The sequence below is a fragment of the Caretta caretta genome, chromosome 10 (genome assembly GCF_965140235.1).
Source record: "Caretta caretta isolate rCarCar2 chromosome 10, rCarCar1.hap1, whole genome shotgun sequence".
Classification (NCBI taxonomy): Eukaryota; Metazoa; Chordata; order Testudines; family Cheloniidae; genus Caretta; species Caretta caretta.
The window spans coordinates 32,326,575-32,346,281 of record NC_134215.1 but is presented as its reverse complement, the minus strand read 5'-3'; the positions used below and the strand labels follow the sequence as shown (position 1 = coordinate 32,346,281).

Below are 19,707 nucleotides of genomic sequence, written 5' to 3'. Positions count from 1 at the left end.
GCAGCCACCTGCTTGTTCCTGGCTGCACGCCTTATCTGAAGCCGATCAGCCAGTAACAAAGGGACACGAGCGCCATGGGCCAGGCGCCACCCGCTCCTCCGTGCCCTTATCTTCCCCCGTCGCCTCAAGAACACCTTCTCCTGCTGGTGGCTGGTGCGCTGCTCGCCTGCTCTCCGCGCTGTCACCATGGGCTACTCCAAGTCCCCGCTGCTCGTGGTCCTGCTGCTGTCGCTGGCCTGGCTGGTGCCCACCTGGGGAGAAGACAAGGACGCCCAGGTCGAAGAGGGGGTGGTGGAGGAGGAAGAGGACGTTGTCTCTGATGAGCTCCTGGAGGAAGAGGATGTCTTGGTTCTCCACCAGCACAACTTTGAGCGAGCCCTGCATGAGCACCGCCTGCTGCTGGTGGAGTTCTGTAAGTTGGGGGAAAGGGATGAGACACAGCTCAGGCCAGGCAGAGGGTATCAGCAGCAGCATGGGCCATATCCCCAGCCAGCTGCCCAGCTGGGCTCGCGGCAAACCCTGTGCGCTGCCGCTGAGTAGCCGTGGAGCCCTGGGTTCAGGGGCCCCAAGGATGCCTGCTCTATTCTGGGATTAGCCCTGTGCATGCCCTGCTGGTCACTGGCTCTCGGGAGCACTTGCTAAGGGGAAAGTGGTTGCAGCTGTCAGCGCAGGTGCTTGGCCCTGTCAGCTGCCAGTGGGACCCTGGGCATCTGTACTCTGAGCGCCAGGGAGAGCAAACAGTGGCTGCCCCGTGCTTGGCTGTCCTTCAGCGCAGAGCTCAGGTGGTGGCTTTCCCACGGGAAGGGTGTCCTGGCTTGAGCGAGGAGACACTGGCCGGTTAAACATTAATGTGCAGGCAAAGCTGGTCCCAAGGCCCAATGACTCCCTAGGGGCCACAGGAGCCGGGGGACCAGAAGAGTGGTACAAGCAAAGCCACAGAGCCAGAGCTGTGATTAGACCCAGGCAAGCAACATCATGAGCCTGGCCTGGGCACAGAGCCTGCACTCTTCTCCCCTGCCCCTGGGCGCAGATCCTGCCAGGGGCTCCCCTGGGAACAGCTCCAAACACACACTCTCTGGGCACAGATCCTGATGTGTTGTCCCCTGGGCGCAGATCCCAACATGCTCCCCCAGGACCTGGGTGCAGATCCTGCCATGTTCTTCCCTGGGCACAGATCCCGATGAGCTCTCTCCAGGGCCTGGGCGCAAAGGCAGCAGTGCTCTCCCCGGGGCCTGGATGCAGAGCTCTCGTCCCCACCATTTATTGCTGGCAGCTCTGCACCAGTCACTGCCTCAAGCAGCTCCACTGGCAGCTCCTTGCGCAAGTGCATGTGGGCTGGCAGGTTGTGCTTGCTCTGCAGGTGGGACAGTCTGTGGCTGTGCTCTGTCTGGACGCGGGCATTGCCCACAAGGCCTAGCTTCAGAGCCAGAGGCCGGGAAGTGGCCTGCATGGCCTGGCTCACAGTGTGGCACGGCACTCCCAAGCATGGCTCCATGGGCGACCCAGCCGGACAGGGTCCCAGCGTACTGGCTGTGTGTGAAGGGGCCAGGGCAGCCCAGCTGGGCCCTGCTGCCTCTGGGGCCAGGCCCAGGCTGCTCTTTAGGCCGAGCAATTGGAGGTGGGGGAGGGGGTCACCTTTGCTGGGAGTCTGTGACCCCCACAGGGAAGCCTCATAGCCCTGAGGGGCCTGTCCCGAGTCACGGAACAGGTGCGGTGAATGGGCCCAGCTGCAGAGTGTCCCCAGGCCTCGCTGTGAACTGGGGCCAGAGCAGGGCCATGGGGGAAGGAGGGGGACGTGTGGTGCCAGGCTGAGTCTCTCCATGGAAAGGAGCCGAAGCACCCCAGGGCGGGGCAGAGGCAAGGGAGCCTTGGAGGCGCAGTCATGTCCCTCACCTCACAGCGTGGCTGACAGCAGGAAGGACCAGCCAACACATCACCCAATGACATGGGATCCCCCTGGCAGCCCTGCCGAGCAGCACCGACCCGCCCTCTTGGGTAGCATAGGGGGCCAGCAGAGAGGGCAGAGCACCTGGGAATGAGAGGCAGGACCGGGTGGGTTTGTGCTTCCAGGCCCTGAAGCAGGCTGCATAGCCCCGACTCTGCCCCAGGGGGAACCCAGCCCTCCAGGGGGCTGTCAGATGGGTACTGCCCTCCCGGCAGAGCCAACAACAACCAGTAACCAACTAGGGGTGACAGCTGGGCCAGGCTGGGCAAACCCAGGCTGTGCTAGGGGCGAGTCTGTGCGAAGCCCCCTGCCCCACGCTGGGTGCTCATGCCATCCCTCTTCCAGCCCCCAGCAGGCCCCAGGCTGTGACAGTGACCCCTGCTGGACTCTGTCCTGATCTCCCCAAGATTGGGTGGGGCAGCAGAGCATGAGGTGGTGGAGCCCCCAGGAGGATTTCATATGAGGTGGGCCAGGGTAGGATGCTGGGAGCTGCTCCAGGCAGAGCTGCGGGGGGGGGTCTCAGCCACTCAGCCTTCCCCTTTCTCGCAGATGCCCCCTGGTGCGGGCACTGCCAGGCCTTGGCCCCTGAGTTCACGCGTGCCGCTGGCATCCTGAAGAATGACTCCATGGGCCTGCGGCTGGCCAAGGTGGATGCGACGGAGGAGGTGGACCTGAGCGCCGAGTTCGGCGTTACAGGGTACCCGGTGCTGAAGCTCTTCCGAGACGGGAATCGCACACACCCCATAGACTTCACAGGTACAGCCTGATACTGCCCTGGGGGGGGTCCCTGCTCTGGAGCATGGTGGGGCTGGGACGGGATCCTCACCCAGTACAGCCTTGGGGTGTGGGGCAGTGGTGTGGAGAAGGGGTTGTGGGTTTGCAGTGCAGGGGAGGGGTTGTGTGGAGCAGTGGATCAAGGTGTGTGGGAGGGGTTGTGGAGTTGGGTGCAGGGGAGGGACCACGGGGGGGCTTCAGTGTGGGGGGTGCAGGGGAGAGGCTGTGCGGGAGGGGATGGGTTTGCAATGTGTGTGTGTGTGAGTATAGGTTTGCAGTGCGGGGGAGGGGTGTGTTGGGGCTGTAGATAAGAGTGCAGGGGAGGGACTGTATGGGTGTGTGGTGCAGAGGAGGGGCTGGGTGTGTGTATTTGCAGGGCGGGGGGGCTGTGGGGAGGGCTGTGGGCCAGGGTTCAGGGGGGACTGTGGCTGTGTGGTGCAGAGGAGGGCTATGGAGAGGCGTTTGCAGTGTAGGGGGCGGCTGTGGGTTGCAGTGCGGGAAGGGCTGTGTGCCATGGTGCGGGGGGGGCGCCTCAGGCAGGTGACGTGCGGTGGTGCTGTGCGCAGGGCAGCGGGACGCCGAGGGCATCGTGCGGTGGATGCGGCGGAAGGCTGGCCCCAGCGCGGAGCTGTTGCAGGATGAGGCCAGTGCCCAGAAGTTCATCACGTCCCAGGACGTCATCGTTGTCGGGTTCTTCAAGGTGTGGGGCCTGGAGGGCAGGAGCGGAGGACATGGGGCCTGGCAGAGCTGCCGGGTGTGGAGCTGGGGCAGCCTGGGTTCAGCATGCCCCTGAGCTGGGTGGGGCGGTGGCTGCCCAGGGTGTCTAGGTGGGGACTTTCCCCACTGGCTGGCAGGGCCATTGCCCACACCACAATGTCCCCCTGCCCTGGAGGCCCTGAGCTTGGCCAGGAGGTGCCATGATCCAATGCCAGCCCTGTGTGTATGCTGTGGGAGGGCCCTCCAGCAACTGCCCCCCCAGTACTCACCTCTCAAAGGAGTGAGCACCTCCCCTTCCCTGGTGCCCCAGTAGCGCCACAGGCCAGCCCTGCACACTCAGCCCAGTCCCACCCCCTGCCTGCTGGGGAGCAGCTCATGGGCGAGGGGCCAGGGCACTGTCCCCGTGGCGCCAGCATCATGGCATTGTGGCTGTGGGAGCCATGTTAAATGGAGGGTGCTCTTCACCAGTGGGCTGCCAGGGAGCTGGTCTGGGTGGGCAGCGCAGTGCCCCTCCCCCCAGACCAGCTCAGGGCCTCCGGGGTGTTCGCAGGACCTGCAGAGCAAGGCTGCGCAGGGCTTTTATGAAGTTGCCAGTGATGCTGTGGACGTGACCTTTGGGGTCTCCAACAGGACAGAGCTCTTCCAGAAATACAGCGTCACCCCCGACACCGTCTGCCTCTTCAAGAAGGTGAGAGGTGGTGGGGCAGGGTACCTGGCACTGGTCCTACTCCAGCTACAGCCCAGCAGGGACATGGGGATTCATGGAGGATAGGTCCATCAATGGCTATTAGCCAGGATGGGCAGGGATGGTGTCCCTAGCCTCTCTTTGCCAGGAGCTGGGAATGGGCGACGGGATGGATCACTTGATGATTACCTGTTCTCTTCATTCCCTCTGGGGCACCTGGCACCGGCCACTGTTGGAAGACAGGATACTGGGCTAGATGGACCTTTGGTCTGACCCAGTAGGGCCGTTCTTATGGGCCACCCAGAGATGGACCACCCAGAGATGGACCACCCAGAGATGGGCATGAGCACTAGCCCCAGCAGGTGACAAGGCGGGTACGTTGGGATGGGAAAGGCCTGGTAGGAGGGGCTAATGTAATGGCCAGGGCAGGGCATTTTCCCAAGGCTGTTGCCCCAGCAGGACATGGCCCCATGGGGTGCCCTGCTAGTGCAGGGGCAGCCTGGGGCCCTGCCCAGCCTCTCCCACCTTTAGCTCCATGCTCTTGGTGTGTGTCACTGCCCCACCTTGGTTTGTTGCAGTTTGATGAAAAGCGGGTGGATTTCCCTCTGGATGCGGAGCTGGGCCTGAACAAGGAGGAGCTCTCCCGCTTCATTGTCCTGCACAGCCTGGAGCTGGTGATGGAGTTCACCAGTCAGGTGAGACTCCCCCCCCCCTCCCCCCCCCCCCCCAATGAGAACAGCCCCAGAGAGACCCAGCAGGCTGTATCCCAGAGGGCTTTACACAGACAGTGCACTGCAGGGCAGGACTGGTGGAGGGATTACAGCCCTCTGATGTGTGTGAGCAGGGCTGGCCTAGGGCACATTGCTCTCTGAACAGTGGGGGAGGGTGGGGGTGTTTGTGTATGCGTGGGGGGGATTATAGCTGGGGAACAGGGCTGGCTCTAGGCACCAGCAAACCAAGCACGTGCTTGGGGGTGGCACGTTTTCAGGTGCGGCATCCTGGCCATCTTTTTTTTGCGTGGGGTGGCAAAAGCCTAGAGCCAGCCCTGGCAGCAGCAGTGTGTCCTGCGCGGTGGGTGCCCTGGGGCTGCTGCGGTTCGCATCGGGGACCAGCGCCCGCACCTTGTGGCTGGGCCGGGTGGGCTCCGAGGGCGGGACACTTGGGCTGGGGGCCGCCCCGCGGGGCGCACGGAGCCGCCTGCAGGTGCCGCAGGGCGGCCGCCCCCCCAGTGCCACAGCCGGGGCTGGGCGAAACAGCCCGAGCCACCCAGGGGCTGCAGCAGGGCGGCCAGGAGCAGCAGCAGCCATGGGGCCATAGCGGGGACCGGTTCCCAGGGCACTGTCATGTGGAGCCCGCATCCCGCTCTCTGGGGCTCTGCTCCCTCTGGGCCTACCCTGCCCCGGCTCCTCAGCCCCCGCCGGGGTGGTCCCCCCTGCTCTGCCCTCCCCAGTCCCGGCCTGTCCTGGGGGCGGGAGCCCCGGCTGAAGGGACCCTGGGCTGAGGCACGGCCTGGGAGCCTGGCTGCTTACCCCAACCCTGTCAGCGCTGGACCGGCTGGAGGTGAGGGGGGAGTGGGCGGAGTCAGCACTGGTCAGGGGGAGCCCAGGGTTGGGGGCAGCAGGGGGTGCGGGTGGGGGGAGAGCCCAGTGCTGGGGCAGCAGGGGGTGCGGATGGGGAAAGGCATTGTGGGGGGGTGAGAGCCCAGGGCTGGGGTGGCAGGAGGGTGCGGGGGGGATCCCAGGGCTGGGGTGGGGGGAAGCCAAACATTTTTTTGCTTGGGGCGACAAAAAAACCTAGAGCCGGCCCTGACTGGGTAGGGCTGGCCTAGGGCACATGGCGTGCTGCACAGCCGGATGTGGAGGGGGAATCACAGCTGGGGTGTGTGGTGGGAAATGAGGGGCTCACATCTAGGGGTTTCTGTGTGGATTGCAGCCAGGGCACTGGGCAGGGCTGGCATAGGGCACACTGCTCACTGCACAGCCGGGATGGGTGTGTGTGGATTGCGGGACACTGGCATGGGCAGACAAACACTCATAGAGAGTGTCTAGACAACTAGGCCTTTCCTGCCAGCCCTTCCCAGGACCCTGGGGCTGCAGCTGTTGCCCTGGGTCTGTGCGGTAGTTGCTGCAGGAGCATGTGTGCGGGGACCCTTCCCACCCGCTCCACTGGCCAGCAAACCCTCTTTCTCTCCCTAGAACTCACCAAAGATATTTGGGGCAAAAATCCTCAACCATCTGCTGCTGTTTATTAACAAGACCCTGGAGCCCCACCTGGAGATCCTGGGCAGCTTCCGGGCTGCCGCACCCCCGTTCAGGGGCCAGGTAACCAGCTAGTCATGTCCCTGGCAGTGGGGCGTTGACCCTATGAGCTGCAGCCTCTGAGCCCAGCATGCCCCACTCACCTGGCCTGGCCGGGCCAGGCAGGCTGCTCCCAGCTGGCAGGTCTCTTGCCAGGGCTGTGGGACACCAACACGTGGCTGGCATCACATGCATGCACTGTGGGCTAGCCTGGCTGGGCGTGTGGTCGAGTTCCTTAAGCCTGAGAGCCTCATCCCAGCCCTGGCGTCCGCTGTCTCGCAGCCCCAGCACTGGGAATGGGAGTGGCTCGTTTTCTGGGCCAGGCTGGCTCAGGAGAGGCCCTATGCCTTGCAGAGGCTGGATCCTGGCCCAGAGTGGCCAAGAGGGGGAGTGAGGGTGTCAGGGAAAGGACAGGCTCAGATGCGCACAGTCCCAGCGCAGGCTCTGTGGGGCAGTGAGGAGGCTTGGGGGGGTCCCTCAGTCCCAGCGCAGGCACTGGGGGCAGTGAGGGGCCCTGCGGGGGGCTCCTAGTCCCAGCCTAGGCTCTGTGGAGCAGCGAGGGGGTGTGTGGGAGCTCTCACTCCCAGCACGGGGGTGTGGGAGAGCATGGGGTGGGGGTCTCGCAGTCCCAGTGCAGGCTCTGTGGGGCAGCGAGGGTGCGTGGAGGGCTCTCAGTCCCAGCAGAGGCACTGGGGAGCAGTGAGGGAGCCTGGTGGGGACTGTCAGTCCCAGGGCTGGGGAGGGCCCAATCGGGCTGGTCTGGGTGGGAGCTCAGTCCCAGGGCTGGGGAGGCCATGGTAGGGCTGGTCTGGGGTGCGGCTGCCCTACGTCTGTGCCCCACTGTAGGTTCTCTTCGTGCTCATCGACGTGAATGGGGAAGGCGCCCAAGTGCTGCAGTACTTTGGCCTCAAGAGCCATGAGGCCCCCACCCTGCGCTTCATCAACACTGAGACCAATAAGAAGTACCGCATGGCCACAGATGAATTCACCACCCAGGCCGTGGGCTCTTTTGCCCAGGCCGTGCTTGATGGCAAGGTCCAGGTGCGCACAGCAGCCATGCCCAGGGCTCAGGCCCAGCCCACCCCTCCTGACAGCAGGAAGGGGAGCACTGCCATTTGTGGGGGTTGGGAGAGCTGAAGGCCACGTGCCACCACCAGATTAAGTGAGGGCAACCTGGGGGCTCTGGCCACATTCCTCCTGTGCCCCCAACCTGCTGCCATCCCAGCCCTAGCGCCTTTAATGCAGAGCACTTCCCAGCTGCTGTGTAGTGCCCACTGAGATACAGCCACCTCTGGGGGGAGAGGGGCACCTGAGCAGGGGAGAAGATTGGGGGAAGACTGCACCCCGTCCCCTACAGAGAGTCCTTGCTGGGCTCTCACCCAGCCCTGCAGAGCAGATCTTGGTTTCCCAGCCAGCAAATACCAGGGGACTCCCCTGACTTCCCGGAGGAGGACGAGAGCTGAGTTGCCCATGCCAAGATCTGAATCTTTGGCTCCAGGGGGTTGGTTCTTAGACCCCCCTTGTGCGATGCAGCTGGATCAATCAAAAGGACCCTTCTTGACCATTCATGCAGACGTTCCCCTTTATGTGAAGTTTGCACAGAAATGCTCAGCCTGGAGGGCAGCGAGCGGTGTCTACTGTATTAGGAATGCTGAGCGCCCCCCCTCTGAGCACCGCGTGAGCGCTGCAGGGCCAGGTGCGGGGAACTGGGTGTGAGGCCTGTGCAAGCCCGTGTGGCTCACACACACCCACGGCCCAGACGTTTGCAGCTGTAGCATCTCTTCGCAGCACTCTCCGGAATTGAGTTACCAAACAGCCCACACAGCCTCTCCCTCTCTCCGCAGCCCCATCTCATGAGCGAGGAGGTCCCCGAGGACTGGGATAAGCATCCAGTTAAAGTCCTCGTGGGCAAGAACTTTGAGCAAGTGGCTTACGACGAGACCAAGAATGTTTTTGTGAAGTTCTGTAAGTATCAGCAAGAGCAAGTCTGAGCCTCCCCTGCCCCCAGGCCTGCCTGATGCCCTCGGCCAGGGCCCGGTGCAGACACAAGCACCAACTAACTCCGTATGCCACCAGACAAAGCTGTACTGGCAAGAGACTGCCTAGACATGGGAGCTGGAGGATCCGGGCAACTCAGTCCAGCTCCTCAGGGCAGAGGGGACATGCCTAGCGTGTGTCAAGGGTAGAGCTCACTGTCTCAGGTGACCTTCTCTTCCCTGGGGAGGCGATTCCCTGTCTGCGCCGTCTCACCTCCAGGGAGCCTAGCAATTCCTGCCACACTGACCAATCCCCTCGTCCCGGGGGGAAGGGGAGTGGCACCTGGCAGGTGTTTGCAGAGTGTGTCCCACCCTGCCCTGGCCAAGCTCCCTTACTCAGGCCATCCAGCTCCTTTGTTGGTCTCCTCCAAGCCCTTCTGTCCCTGAGGAGCCATGACCCCACGCACTGAGAGAAATCATTTTAAGCACCTGGGTCACTCCCAAGCATCTACAGCATTGCTGTGTGCGGTGGGCAAAGACTCCAGCTGGTCCAGCCTGATTGTGCTGTGTGCCCCTGCCCTGCTGACTTTGCCAGTTTCCTGGCCCGGTTGCTGGAGCTGCTTTCCCAGCCCCAGTGCTCTGCCCCCAGGATGCTCCCTGCAGAGCAGACAAGCAACCCTTCTCTGTCATGACAGATGCCCCCTGGTGCACACATTGCAAGGAGATGGCACCTGTCTGGGAGGAGCTGGGTGAGAAGTATAAAGATCATGAGAACATCATCATCGCCAAGCTGGATGCAACAGCCAATGAAATCACGAATCTCACCATCCATGGCTACCCTACGCTGCACTATTTCCCTGCTGGGCCAGACAGGAAGGTAGGTTGTCTGGATGGGATGGGAAGGGCCCACTGGGATGGGGGTGCAGGAGGTGGGTCACTCCTGGACCTGTGCTGGGTGACAGCAAGGACCCATTCTAGGCTCTCATCTGGATACCGCATGCAGCACTGGTCCCCTGACTCACACAGGATATGGCCGAGCTCCAGGGGTGCAGAGAAGGGCGATGAGAAGGATCAGAGGTTGGAGAAAGTGAGGAGCAATTGAAATGACTGGGATTGTTCCCTTGGAGAGAGGGTGGATAAGAGGGGACAGAGTAACAGACTATCAGATACTGACTGCTCTAGATATGGTAGATTGGGAGCGTCTGGGCTCCCTGTCTCGTAACACAAGAAGAAAGAGACAATCAATGATCCCAGAAGGGAACAAATCCAACAGTGATCAAAGGAAATATTCTTTCACACAACACAGCCTGTGGAACTCACTGCCACAAGATGCTACTGAGGCCAAGAGCTCTGTAGGATTCCAACAGGGCCTGGGTGTTTCTCTGGGTAACGGGACCCTCCAGGGTTATAAGAAGATAGACTAAAATAATAGTGCTTTGGCAGAGCTCCAACCCCTCCTGCTTCTGGGCAGGAGCCACTCGCCGATGGGGTCAGGAGGAGACTTTCCTGGGCTGGGCTAGCCCCAAATTCTCTGCTGGGGGTTCTTGCACTTCTCAGGAGAAGCTGGTGCTGGCAATGTCAGAAGCAGGAGATTGGGCTGGCCCAGGCCGAGCATGGAGGGTGGTGGGTAGAGGCAGGCTAGGCTGCCCGCAGGGAGGTCCTAGGAGTTCAGCCTGCAAAGAGACAACCCTGCAACATCAGTGTCTCATGTTTCTCCTTTGCCTGCACCAGATGATTGAGTACAAGAGTGCCAGAGACCTGGAGACCTTCTCCAAGTTCCTGGAGAACGGTGGGACGCTGCCTGCGGAGGACACGCAGCCTGTGGTTAGTAGAGTCTCAGGGCTCCACCCTGCCACCCCTTGAAGCTGGAAGCCTGCTGACTCAGGCTGTTGCTTTAGCAAGGAGGCCACTTGGACCAACCCAACCCACCAACCTTCCGTTAGCCCGTCAGCCTGCAGCAGCCGGCTCCGCCCAGCCCCAGTGACTCTCCCACCATGGAAAGAGATGTGTCCCTCATGTCCCTCCCACATGGTCCCTTACACCCTTTCCCCATGGGGCAGAGGGCTGGGTCCCTCATACCCCTCCCCCACCAGGGAGATCAGGGTCCCTCACACCCTCTCCCCCACTGTTCCTCATGCCCTTCCCCACTTTGGAGCAAGCTATGTCTCTCCTGCCCCTCTCCATGGGGTCCTGGCCTTGCCTCCGATGCATGCTGGGCCTGCTGGGGGCAGTGGCTTCTATGGTAACCACCCTGCTGTTCCCCAGGTTCCTGAGAGCCCAGAGGAGCCCAAGGACACAAATGGGACACGCCCGGCAGATGCCCCTGAAAGCAGAGACGAGTTATGAGACCCGCCCTGCACCTACCCCTGGGACCCCTGAGAGCGGGCACCTGGGGCATGGACTGACCCTGCACTGGGCTGGCCTGGCCTCTCGGGCCCTGCCTCAGGCAGCAGCTGCTCTCCAAACTGTGGCAAGGCCTATGGCGGGTGCGGCCTGGCACCTCCTCCTTTTGCAGAGCAGCCCCAGCCAGGAACAGGGCCATCCTCCATGCCCCCCACATGCTCCAGCCTCCACCCCATCCTGCAGCACTGATGGCCAAGAAGCCAGGCCCAGCATGCCAAGGGTCGCCCACAGCTCCCTCAGGCAGTGACACCAACACCAAACACCTGTGCCCCAAAATCGTGAGATTGGCATAAACGTCATGAGACCTGACAACCAGCTGTGGTGGTTCTTTGTCTCCGCTGCCGGGTGCAGGTGTGGGGTCCCAGCCCTGCAGTCAGGAGGGTAGCACTGGATGGTGCTATTGAAAGCTGAGGCCTATGGCATCACCTGCCTCCTGGAGCTGGGGCTTGAAGAACCCCTCAGATACCATGAACCTCCTGACGAATCTCAAGCAAGGGCAACAGCAGGGGTTGGGCGAGTGGGGGATGGGCACGTGGCAGAACCAGGAACATGAAGACCTGTGTGAGTCTCCAGCTTCAACCCCAGCTGCATACTTTCCCAGCACATCTCCCACAGGGGGAGAAAATGGGACAGTGCATGGATGGCACGCTGGCACTGTGAGAAATGTGTCTGCTGTCCCGTGGCCCACAGGGCTTTCCTCAGCCCTACAGCAGGGAGGGCCCCTGGGCTAAGGGTGGGCCTCCATCAGCTGCAGTAAGATTGGGGCTTATCCCCCTGTAGCCTGCAGCATGAGCTCTCGCCTGGGTACCATGCTGGTCTCCCAGCAGGTCCCCACAGCCCCATGAGTCGGACCCCCAAAAATCATGAGATTTTTTTAAAAAGATCCTAGAGTGTGTTTTAGGTCAGTCTCTTGCTGTTTGAACCCCCGCCTCGCTGCCCGTTTGCAGGGCGTGCGCGTGTGACATTAGTGTTACCCATTCTCCCAATGTGCTGGATACGGTGATTTTGGCCCCTGCAGCAGGAGCTCTCACCCCCACATCTGCCCCTCTCCTGCCCAGCAATGAATGCTGTCCCCCAGACCCCCATCAGTTCTGTCCCCACCCCCCCCTCAATTCAGCCCCCTCCTCAGTTCAGTTCCCCAGCCCCCATCACCACCCCAATAGTTCAGCCCCCACTACCCTATCGACCCCCACCACCCTCAGTTCATCTTCCCACCCATCTACTCAGAACCCACCATCCGCACAACCCTCACCCTCCTCACGTCAGTCCCCCGGCCATAGTTCAGCCCTCCCAGCCACACCTCTGCTCCTCTTAGGGTTCTTCACCCTCCGCAGGCCTGGGGGGGCTGCAGTGGGGTCCCCCGCCCACATCCCATGCTAGCAGTGCAGCAGCCACCCAGGGCTGAGAGCACGAGTCCTGCCACGCACAAGGCTGGCAGCGGGACCCCATCTCCCAGGGCTTACAGTGATTTCTAAGTAAAATTAAGCCTCACTCAACCTCGGCATAGAACTCCCAGATGGCAGGATTTTTTTTTTCCAGCGGCAGCCAGCGTGGCCTTTCTGTTCATGTTCTCAGGTGCTGTAACCACATATGCCCTCCGCCCCGTCCTCAAGGGACTCCAGGGCCAGTTAATGTAAAGTTGCCCAGCTGTTTCTCTGGCCCCAAGCCCTCCTTCTCCTTTCATGGAGGCAGGGCCCTTGCAGCCCAGCTCAGTAGTGCAAGCAGGGGGCCTGGTGGGGGCAGGCCCTGCAGGAGGAGCTGAGCTGGGGCAGGCAGCTGATTTGCCCAAGGGCTTGGCATCTAGCTGAGGGGGAGCCCAAGGGTCAGTGGAGCATGGGGAGTCAGAAAGGCGGGCAAAAGTCGAGGGAGTCGGTGGGGAGGGGAGATCAGGAGCCCCATATTATCTGAACAGCAGCCATGGTTCCTGTCCATGTGCTATGGGAAGAACCCCCAGCCCCAGGTGGGCCATGAGATCACAGGGACAGCGCCAGACCAGTGCCCAGCACCACCACAGCAAAGTCCAGAGAGATGCTGCCAGGAGGCCAAGCCCAGGCTGGGGGATGCGGAATGGGCTGAGCCAGCCCTGGGGAGGCACAATTGGCTTGAAGACACTCCCAGAATATGTGCTTCTCAGCCCGGGGCAGCGAGGAGGCTGAACCCCATGGCAAGGCATAGCCCTTTGGCACAAGGCTGTGGGGGCAGTCTGGGCGCTGGGTACAAAGGAGAGTGGGATGCCAAGCAGTGGGTGTAGAGCCAAGGAGCAGCGAGAGGTGTGCAGCTCTCATGGATTCTTCAGGCCTCTGCTTCCAGCTCCCCACGTAGCCATGTCCTCCTGCACAGGCTGCCTGATGCGGTCCACAGTGCAGGCCCTGCCCTCTCAGGGGCCCCTAAGCCCAGCTGAGCTACACCCTTCCTTGCGGAGCCCTGAGAAGAGCTGGTCTGGGCTCTTAGAACATAAGAACAGCCATACTGGTCCATCTAGTCCTGTATCCTGTCTTCCAAAAGTGGCCAGTCCCAGATGCTTCAAAAGGAATGCACAGAACAGAGCAATTATTGAGTAATCCAGCCCCTGTCCTCCAGTCCCAGCTTCTGGCAGTCAGGTGCTAGGGCCACCCAGAGCATGGGGTTGCATCCCTGGCCATGCTGGCTAATAGATAAATTCATGGTGATCCATCAGTGGCTATTTCTTTTCTGAACTCAGTTATACTTTTGGCCCTCACAGCATCCCCTGGCAACAAGTTCCACAGGTTCACTGCGTGTTGTGTGAAGATGGACTTCCTTTTGTTTTAATTTGCTTCTTAATTTCATTGGGTGACCCCTGGTTCTTGTCTTATGTGAAGGAGCAAATAACACTTCCTTATTCACTTTCTCCACCCCAGTCATGATTTTATAGACCTCTATCATAGCCCCTTCTCTTAGTTATCTCTTTTCCAAGCTGAACAGTACCAAAGCTTTTTAATCTCTCATACGGAAGCTGTTCCATACCCCTAATCACGTTTGTTGCCCTTCTCTGTACCTTTTCCATTTCTAATATCTTTTTGGAGCTGGGGCAACCAGAACTGCATGTAGAATTCAAGGTGTAGGCGTACCATGGATTTCAATAGTGGCATTATGATATTTACTGTCTTACCTATCCCTTTCTTTATGGTTTCTAACATTCTGTTTGCTTTTTTGACTGCTGCTGCACGTTGAGTGGATGTTTTCAGAGAACTATGCACAGTGACGCCAAGATCTCTTTCCTGAGTGGTAAAAGCTAATTTAGACCCCATCATTTTGTATGTATATTTGGGATTATGTTTTCCAATGTGCATTAACTTTGCATTTATCAACATTGAATTTCATCTGCCATTTTGTTGCCCAGTCACCCAATTTTGCAAGATCCTTTTGTAACTCTTCGCAGTGTGCTTTGAACTTAACTATCGAGTAATTTTGTATCATCTGCAAACTTGGCCACCTCACTGTTTACCCCTTTTCCCAGATCATTTATGAATATGTTGAACAGGACTAGGCCTAGACCTGTGGCAGACACCACTATTTACCTCTCTTCATTCTGAAAACTGACCATTTATTCATAGACTCATAGACTTTAAGGTCAGAAGCGACCATCATGATCATCTCATCTGACCTCCTGCATATTTCTATTACAACACAGAATATAAAGTGTACAGTGCTCACTTTATGTTGTTATTTTTGATTACAAATATTTGCACTGTAAAAATGATAAAAGAAATAATATTTTTCAATTCACCTCCTACAAGTACTGTAGTGCAATCTCTTTATCATGAAAGTGTAACTTACAAATGTAGATTTTTTTTGTTACATAACTGCACTCAAAAACAAAACAGTGTAAAACTTTAGAGCCTACAAGTCTACTCAGTCCTACTTCTTGTTCAGCCAATTGCTAAGACAAACAAGTTTGTTTACATTTACGGGAGATACTGCTGACTGCTTCTTATTTACAATATCACCTGAAAATGAGAACAGGCATTTGCGTGGCCCTTTTGTAGCTGGCGTTGCAAGGTATTTATGTGCCAGATATGCTAAACATTCATTTGCCCCTTCATGCTTCGGCCACCATTCCAGAGGACATGCTTCCATGCTCATGAAGCTTATTAAAAAAAATAATGCATTAATTAAATTTGTAACTGAACTCCTTGGGGGAGAATTTTATGTCTCCTGTTCTGTTTTATCTGCATGCTGCCATATATTTCATGTTCTAGCAGTCTCAGATGATGACCCAACACATGTTCGTTTTAAGAACACTTTCACAGCAGATTTGACAAAATGCAAAGAAGATACCAATGTGAGATTTCTAAAGATAGCTACAGCACTCGACCCAAGATTTAAGAATCTGAAGTGCCTTCCAAAATCTGAGAGGGACAAGAGGTGGAGAATGCTTTTAGATGTCTGAAAAGAGCAACACTCCAATGCGGAAACTACAGAACAAGAACCAGCAAAAAAAGAAAATTAACCTTTTGTTGGTGGCATCTGACTCAGATGATGAAAATGAACATGCGTCGATCCGCACTGCTTTGGATCATTATCTAGTAGAACCCATCATCAGCATGGATGCAAGTATTGTTGAAGCATGAAGGGACATATGAATCTTTAGCACATCTGGCACGTAAATATCTTGCGATGCCGGCTACAACAGTGCCATGCAAACGCCTGTTCTCACTTTCAGGTGACATTGTAAACAAGATGTGGGCAGTGTTATCTCCTGCAAATTGTAACTACACTTGTTTGTCTGAGTGATTGGCTGAAGTAGGACTGAGTGGACTTGTAGGTTCTAAAGTTTTACATTGTTTTATTTTTGAATTCAGTTATTTTTTGCACATAATTCCACATTTGTAAGTTCAACTTTCATGATAAAGAGATTGCACTATAGTACTTATATGAGGTGAATTGAAAAATAAGATTTCTTTTTTTTACAGTGCAAATATTTGTAACAAATAAATACAAAGTGAGCACTGTACACTTTGTATTCTGTATTGTAATTGAAAGCAATATATTTTAAAATGTAGAAAACATCCAAAATATTTAAATAAATGGTATTCTATTATTGTTTAACAGTGCGATTAATCGCGATTAATTTTTTTAATCACTTGAGAGCCCTAGTTTCAACCAATTTGCCTGATACTGAAGTTAGGCTTACTGGCCTGTAATTGCCGGGATCACCTCTAAAGCCTTTTTAATAAATGTACATCACGTTAGCTATCCTCCAGTCATCTGGTACACAGGCTGTTTTAAATGATAAGATACATACCAGAGTTAGTAGTTCTGCAAATTCATATCGGAGTTCCTCCAGAACTCTTGGGTGAATACCATCTGGTCCTGGTAACTTATTACTCTTTAATTTATCAATTTGTTCCAAAACCTCCTCTATTGACACCTCAATCTGGGACAGGTCCTCAGATTTGTCACCTAAAAAGAATGGCTCAGGTGTAGGAATCTCCCTCACAGACTCCGTAGTGAAGCCTGATGCAAAGAATTCATTTAGTTTCTCCCACAACAGTCTTGTCTTCCTTGAGTGCTCCTTTAGCACCTTGATGGTCCATTGGCCCAACTGCTTCTGATATACTTAAAGAATTTTTTTGCCATTAGTTTTTGTGTCTTTTGCTAGTTGCTCTTCATATTCTTTTTTGGCCTGTCTAACTATACTTGATTTGCTAGAGTTTATGCTCCTTTCTGTTTTCCTCAGTAGGATTTGACTTCCAATTTTTAAAGGATGCTTTTTTGCCTCTAATTGCCTCATCTACTCTGCTGTTTAGCCATAGTGGCATTTTTTGGTCCTTTTATTATTCTTTTTAATTTGGGGCATACATTTAATTTGAGCCTCTATTATGGTGTTTTAAAAAAGTCTCCATGCAGCTTGCTGGGATTTCACTCTTGTGACTGTTCCTTTTTCATTTCCATTTAATTAGCCTCCTCATTTTTGTGTAGTTCCCCTTCTTGAAATTAAATACTCCTATGGTGGGTTTTTCTGGTATATGGTCCCCCCTCATTTCCCCCCCGAAGGACGTTAAATTTAATTACATTATCGTCACTATTACTGAGTGGTTCAGCTATAGGCACCTCTTGGACCAGATCCTGTGCCCCACTGAGGACTTAAACAAGACCTGCCTCTTCCCTGGTAGGTGCCAGGACTATCTGCTCCAAGAAGCAGTCATTAATGGTGTCTAGAAATTTTCTCTCTGAATCCTGTCCTGAGGTGACACCTCAGTATGGGGATAGGTGAAATCCCCCATTACTGAGTTTTCTGCACTTATAGCTGAGCCTAACAGTCCAACACGTGACTGAAACTCCTTCCATCTTATCCCACAAATCAACATGGGCACCAGAAGCCCTTGCAGTGACCAGGCTCCCTTCGGAGGAGCCTGGGGCCTTGGGGAGAGATCAGATTCCCAGTGCAGAGAGGCACTTGCCGCTCTGAGCACTAGATGGGGCTCTGTTTCCAGAAACACAAGTAGGCAGTCAAGAGGCTGTGGCTAGTGCTTTGTGAGACAGCTTGCAGGGCGGAGAAGGGTTACAAGGAACCCCCCTGTTCTGCCAGCAATAAGAGGAATTTCTCACCTGTGTGGGGTGCCCTCATTGCTCGCCCCCTCACGCCAGCATGCTCCATGACTCAATCCTTTCTGGGCTGCTTAGGTCTCTCCTGCCACCCCAAGCACCCTCAGGGATCACAGTCCCTCAGAGAGGAGCGGCCTTTGCTTCAACAGATGTTCTAAAGCCAGCAGGAGTTCAGGTGGAAGTGTCCCAGGGAAGGAGCACGAGTGCCTTCAGACCGCAGGGATGGAGCCACCAACTCAGCCAGGCCACTGGCTTCAGTCTCTGTGACAAGCACCAGCTTCAATCATGGTTCACAAGAGGCCATAAGTGCTGCAGCTTTCACCCGCAGAGCCGTGCATCCCACCCCAGACCGGCCTATTCAGTGACCAGCTCAGGGAACAAAGCAGCTGACTCCAGCCCAGCTCCCAGACCTGCTCCTAAGCACACACATGGGCTCTGTGCACTGAGCGGAGTGCCAGCTCGGTAAGTGCCTCGCAGCACGGCTCTAGAACCAACCAGACTCCAGGCTCAGCTATCACCTGGAAGGGGTAGGTGGGTCCCCGCCATCTCCCCAGTTAGCAACCTCCTGGCAGCGTGGTCCAAAAGCCCACGCCTGGAAGCCCAGGGATGCTGCTGCTCAGTCTGCAGTGCTCTGAATAGACTGAGAATGTTCCCTCTCCAATGGCCCATCCTTCCTAACCATTTCCCAAAGGGGGCAGAGCCTGGCACAGGCGGTGCCCAAGGACTTCAGCCCAGAGCTTGTCCTCAAGGCATGGTCCCAGGCACGATGCTTGCTAAGGAGTCATCTTAGTGGGATGGAGGGAAACGGATGGGATGGAGGGCCATGCTCTCAGCTTGTGATCTAGCCGGCTCTCACGCTAGGCAGGGCTGAACTGGGCACTGGCTAAGGATGTGTGAGGATTTTGATGATTCAGGAGGGTTCTAGCTAAGCATGTGCCCTGACTAAGTCTAATCATAGCATTACATGGGCAAGGTGGACCAGCCAACTTTGGGCCATGGCTCTTCTGTGCAGAGGTGCTCGCTCCACGCCAGCTGCTGGGTCAGACCAATGCTATCCCCGCCCCCCCAACAGCACACACTCTTTCAGCAGGCATATGGCTGGCCTCCCACCCAAAGCTCAGCCCGCATGGCTGGCAGCTTGAGGGCTAATGCCAGCATGGGTTAATCACCAACTGCAAACCTGAACCTGCTCAGGGGCTGCAGAACTGGGCAAGGATTTGGCTCCTCAGATTCATCCTTATCCTTGGCACCTACCCTCTGCTTGTGCCAAAACAAGCTAGAGCCACAAAGGGACTTAGGTGTGGTACTTAATTAGTGCTGGGGGTCAAGCAATGTATTTACTTTCAAAACAGATGCGGCAAGCCCAGAGGTGCCAGTGTTCTGAACGGCCAAGCCCAGAGGTGCTGGGGCTCAGCCTTAGCACATATTTAGCACTGCTTATGTGCCTGAGTCCAACATTTAGGCACCACTGACATTCACAACCCCCCTCTCAGCTGACACTGAAACCCAGAAGGTGTCTCTGTTTATGGCAGCCAGCAGGTGCGAAGCTGCTGAAGACCTAGTGACCTTAGCTAACAAGCTGCCTGCTGCCCTTGCTCCTACCTGAGCCCTGGCAGGATTCCCAAACTAAGTTCCCCTGCCCATCTTGCCCCCAGCGAGCACGTGGATGTGTGTATAGCTTCCACCACCGAGTAGCCAGTGGTCAGCTGCGAAGTGGGAGATCAGGCATCAAGTCCTTGCTCCAAAACAGGCAGAGCAGGGATTCAAACCCAGGTCTCCCACACCCCAGCCGAGTGCTCTAACCACTAGGCTATTGGGCAGACGAGGTGGTGAGGTCTACCTCTGATTTTTCATGAAAACCAGCTCAGGTGCCCAGCTCTAGGAAGGGTCATGGCTGAGAATCCAAGTGGAGAGGCACCTGACTCTCTCTCCGGGATCCCTCTCCTCAGCATTTCCCGCTGGCTAGCTTTGGCAGCTCCCTGTGCTGCCCGCTGGTTTCTGTGACTCCCATTCTTAGGCCCCTCTCTCCCCGCTGTGCATGGTACAGGGAGCCTAGACATCCAGCTCACGCTGTGAATCTCCTAGGTGACAGGGCCCCGGGGTGTGGGGCTGCAATGCTGCGTCTGACTCCCTTTGTGGCTCTAGCCTTCTGGGAATGTGCCAATCCCCGCTTACTCTGGTCCCCCTACCCACAGGAAGCCTGGCAGAGTGTGGCATCTCAGGACCAAAATGTTTCATCACCCCAGCCTCAGTCCAGAAACAGCCTGAGTCCAGCTGACCCCTCCACAGCCCCCAGTGGAGAAAAGTGCTTGCAAGGCTCCTGCCTGGTGGATTCCGCCA

At 56.9% G+C, this 19,707-nt stretch overlaps 1 protein-coding gene across 1 annotated transcript; it reads left to right on the top strand.

The window, feature by feature from the left end:
- Positions 1–186: 186 nt before the first annotated feature.
- Positions 187–11,252, top strand: PDIA2 (protein disulfide isomerase family A member 2). Its single transcript, XM_048866931.2, has 11 exons — positions 187–412; positions 2,495–2,701; positions 3,286–3,419; positions 3,987–4,124; positions 4,700–4,816; positions 6,317–6,442; positions 7,265–7,459; positions 8,263–8,383; positions 9,090–9,271; positions 10,126–10,218; positions 10,660–11,252. Exons 1-11 carry the CDS (start codon positions 187–189, stop codon positions 10,738–10,740), a joined length of 1,620 nt encoding a protein of 539 aa, XP_048722888.2. The 3' UTR covers positions 10,741–11,252.
- The last annotated feature ends 8,455 nt before the right edge of the window (positions 11,253–19,707 follow it).

Coding starts and splice junctions, on each gene's coding strand:
- PDIA2 (XM_048866931.2), top strand. CDS start 187: ATGGGCTACTCCAAGTCCCCGCTGCTCGTGGTCCTGCTGCTGTCGCTG. Junction 413..2,494: donor CCTGCTGCTGGTGGAGTTCT/GTAAGTTGGGGG, acceptor CCTTTCTCGCAG/ATGCCCCCTGGTGCGGGCAC. Junction 4,817..6,316: donor TGATGGAGTTCACCAGTCAG/GTGAGACTCCCC, acceptor TTCTCTCCCTAG/AACTCACCAAAGATATTTGG.